The sequence below is a fragment of the Geospiza fortis genome, unplaced genomic scaffold, assembly GCF_000277835.1.
Source record: "Geospiza fortis unplaced genomic scaffold, GeoFor_1.0 scaffold244, whole genome shotgun sequence".
In the NCBI taxonomy this organism is placed as follows: Eukaryota; Metazoa; Chordata; class Aves; order Passeriformes; family Thraupidae; genus Geospiza; species Geospiza fortis.
Window position 1 is genome coordinate 1025483 of NW_005054370.1, and position 4080 is coordinate 1029562.

Sequence of the window (4080 nt, forward strand, 5' to 3'; positions counted from 1 at the left end):
AAAAGGGTGGGTTTAGGGGCCACTCCTCTGGTTATAGACAGCTTAGCCAGGGGTGGTTCCTTGCCCCCTTGCAGGAGAGGGTGAGCTGCTCCTTCTCACACCAGTGTGGGAGCCTCTCCTTCCCAGTTCTTAATGAGCAGTGTCAGGCACTGAAATACCCAGTCTGGTTTTGGGGGCTAATCCAAACTCTCCAAGCAATTTCCTTGGCTAGAGGCTGGCAGGGAATGGAGCTGAGGGGTGGCCCAGGCTGGGCTCCCTTGGCTTCTCAGGCTGCACAGAGCTCTGCAAGGGGCTGGTGAGGGGACACGGAGGGGTGAGTCCATGGTGCCACATCTGCTCTCTGTGGTGGCTTCTGCAGGCTGCTGGCTCCATTCAGAGGTCACCAGTGCACACATCCCTGTGTCTGCAGGTGACTGGCTGGCTCTGGCACTACAAAGTCAGTGTGGGACCTCAGATGTCACCTGGGCATCCTTGGCTGCTGATACCATGGGACAGTGCCTGGCTCTGCTGCTCTGCACTGGCTCAGCACAGGACGAGCTCTCCTTATCTCTGATTGCTTCCTGATTATAACCAAACCTCCCAAATCCTTTCAGAGGGAGGGAGAGCATGTCAGCACATGGTGTGTTTGCTCCCAGCAGATGAGAGGACAGGAAATCAGGCCAGCTGGGCACAGGCTGGGACCTTTTCCACTCATTCATTCCAGTGTGCTTCCAGAAGCAGAGCCCTGTCTGCATCTGGGGTGTGGCTGGGTGAGAGAGATGATAGATTTTGGGTTTGGATGGGTTGGGTTTGGAGATGTGAAGCCCAGCCTGGCTGCAGGTTGGTGCCAGTGCTGTGCTGAGGGAGTGGAATGTGCTCCCTGGAGGTGGCTTTGTTGGGTTATTCCCCTAAACTCTGTGTGGGGGTTTGGTGGGGGTGGGAGGCTGCCTGGGGGCATCCCCTGGGCTGGATCCACTCCTTTGCCAGCCTGCACTGTAGGACTGGTGTGGAGTTGTTGCCATGGCAAGTGGTGGGAGCTGCTGCCAGCCTGGGCTGGGGTTTGCAGCACTGTAGAAGGTTGATCTTTCAAGGTTTGCAGCACTGTAGGAGAAAGTTGATGCTTCAAGCTCCCTGTGAGCTGAGCCCCCACCCAGGAATCAGATTCCAGCATCTCCTGGCCTTGCACAGAGGCAAAGTCCAAAGTCCTTAGAGTCTGCTCTTCCAAGCTGTGTCCTTGTCCCCCCAGATCAAGTTCCTTCTCCAAGGAGTGTAAACAAACAGCAGAGAGCAGTTTTTCACCTTTGTGTTACAAGCCTGGCAGCTGTTCCCCTTTGCTTGGGCAGCTTGGGTTGTCTTGTTTGTCTTTTCCAATCCCCAAACAACATCCAGCTCGTGTAACTTCATCTCCCTCTCTGCCTGAGCTGTGTCTTTGGCACCAGGTTCTTGCAGAGGTTCCAGGGGAAGCCCTTGGTGGGTGTGTGGCACAGGTGTCTGTCCCCAGAGGGGGTGTGTTTAGGATGGAGAGGGAGATGCTGCTGCTGGGACTGGTGGGCATCGCTCAGAGACCCTTTTGGGAGCATCTCCTGTGCCTGCCTGTCCTTCACCTGTGCCTGTGCTCTTCCCTCCCAGATAATGGCTGATCTCCTGGCCAATGGGATTGATGTGTACCCCCAGAAGGAGTTTGATGAGGACTCTGAAGATCGGCTGGTGAACGAGAAATTCCGGGTCAGTGCTGGGGCTGTGCCTGGGACAGACCTGCAGCTCCAGGGCTGGGCATGACCTGGGGCTCCCTTCCAAAGGCTCTCTTGTGTTCCCAAAGCTGCTGGGCCCTGTCCATGGGGTCTGCCCAGCAGCAGGGATCCTGCCAGAGCTCAGGGCAGGGGTGGAAGGAGGGTGGGGAGGGTGGGGAAGGTGTCCTGTCCGTACTCCTTCCCCATCTCCACCCTGCCAGGTGTGTCGTAGACATCTTTTATGAAAAATCTTTTCCTTAGGATTTTTCCTCCTGAGAAGCTGAGAGGCCTCAGGAACAAAACGTAAACAATGGTTATCTGCTGCTGTAGAATGCAACAGGTAGATTTTTGATTGGCCCATGTTAGATGTTTCTAATTAATGGCCAATCAGAGCCCAGCTGGCTTGGACAGAGAGTCCAAGACAGAGCCTTTGTTATCATTCCTTCCTATGCTATTCTTAGCTAGCCTTCTGATGAAATCCTTTCTTCTATTCTTTTAGTATAGGTTTAATATAATATATATCATAAAATAATAAATCAAGCCTTCTGAAACATGGAGTGAGATCCTCGTCTCTTCCCTCAACCTGAGACCCCTGTGAACACTGTCACACCAGGTGCCCTCAGCAGAGGGTCCATGGCCCCTTGCCCTGCCCCAGGCTCAGGGAGCAGAGGTGCCTGCCCATCCCTGGCTAGGGCAGCATCCTTTCCAGCCCTGGGATAGAATTTCACCTGTAGGCTGCCTGATCTGACAATTCCACACTGCAGGAATCAGCCAGCAATTTTTTGACACATTAAAGTGGATTGGACAAATTCGAGGAAGAAAAATGTCTTTTAGGGACTCTGAGGTTCAAAGACACCAACTTGAATCAGGAAATGAGTTGGCCACAGGTTGCCAAGTGCTGGGGGCAATTCCCAGGGAAGCTTTGGGATACCTTTGCTCCAGCTGTACTGGTGCCTGTCAATGGGGGACTGGACTAGGCTGGGTTTGGGCTGGTTGTAGGCTGGACATATGTGCAGGAGATGCTGGTACCCAGTCCTGGGCTGCCTGTGGGCCCTGACAGGCAGCACTGCTCAGGAACACCAGGGGCAAACCAGCTCATCCCATGAAACCGCCCTGGAAACAGGAGGATGTAGGACTTTGCTCACTGGTTTGGTTTCCTGAGCAGTTCTCAGAAGAAATCACAGCCTTGTTTTTCTCTTTCCACAGGAAATGATCCCATTTGCAGTGGTGGGCAGTGACCAGGAGTACCAGGTGAATGGAAGAAGAATCCTTGGGAGGAAGACCAAGTGGGGCACCATTGAAGGTACCTGAGCCCACCTCCCTGCCCTGGCAGGAGGCAATGAAGTCCAAAACCTGCAGTAGAAGTTGAGGTGGATGTGGTGCTTCCCTGCCCTTCCAAAAAAAGATAATTTTCCTGATGTTTGAGGACTGGAAACACCTTGGGCATTGCTCCTGTGCTGGGTTCCTGGGCCTTTGTGTGCCTTGCGGGGGGCTGCTGAGTGCTGGAGGGGACATTTCTGGGGGTTTCATGGCCTGCCTTGTGCTTCTTGCACAGTTAATTGCCTGATGGCAGGATTTCAGGGCACATCAGTGATATCCCCATGTCTCAAACCCCTGTTAAAACCTTTCCCTGGCATCTGTACCCTCCACCATGCCTTTGGTTGGTGCCCTTGTGGGATCTCTTCCCTCCTCCATCTCCCATCTGCATCTCCCTTTTTTCTCCCCCATTTTACAATCATGGTTTAAAGGCTAGATGAAAGCTCCTGCCTCCAGCACATCCACACATTTCCCTGTTGCTGGTTTCTGGCAGCCAGCTGGCTCATCTCCAGTGCCACCCCTCTCATCTTCCTCCCCTTCACTTCACAGGTTCCTCTCGTTTACGAGGCTTTTTAATAGGAATCCTGTGTTGAGGGATGGCTTAACAAAGCTGCCAGGAAAATCAGTGTATTTTGAAGCTCTGCTGCCCTCTCGTGCTGTGTCCCTGAACATTCTGAGTTCAACGGGATTCATTAAACACTCACCTTCCCCTTGTGAAGGCATCTGCCTTCAGCACAGGGAGACCCCCAGGACACAGCCATGGCCACAGGCAGCCTTGGCACAGCAGTGCTGTTTGTGTTTTGCCATTCCTGCATGATGTTTAATGGCTGGACTCAATGATCTTAGAGGTCTTCTCCAACATAAAGGATTCTGCTACTCTATGTCCAGGATTGTTTGGGTAAAAAAAAAAAAATTAAAGAGGAGTTCTTTGTTTAAATTGAGGAAAATTAGGGGTAAAACAGCAGCTGTCAGACTGATTGTGGTGGAGCAGCACCCCTTGGTTTTTCCCTGTTGCAAGCACTGCTCCTCCTGCCAGCAGAGGCTTTTGGCAGGA

General features: G+C 52.8%; 1 protein-coding gene across 1 annotated transcript in view; it reads left to right on the forward strand.

Annotated features, from left to right (window-relative positions):
• The window catches only part of SEPTIN9 (septin 9), a 155506-nt gene that overhangs the window by 148062 nt on the left and 3364 nt on the right, over window positions 1-4080 (forward strand). The window contains exons 9-10 of the mRNA XM_031059906.1: window positions 1609-1704; window positions 2916-3012. Coding sequence (XP_030915766.1) covers window positions 1609-1704; window positions 2916-3012 — 193 coding nt within the window. The remainder of the gene's footprint in view (window positions 1-1608; window positions 1705-2915; window positions 3013-4080) is intronic.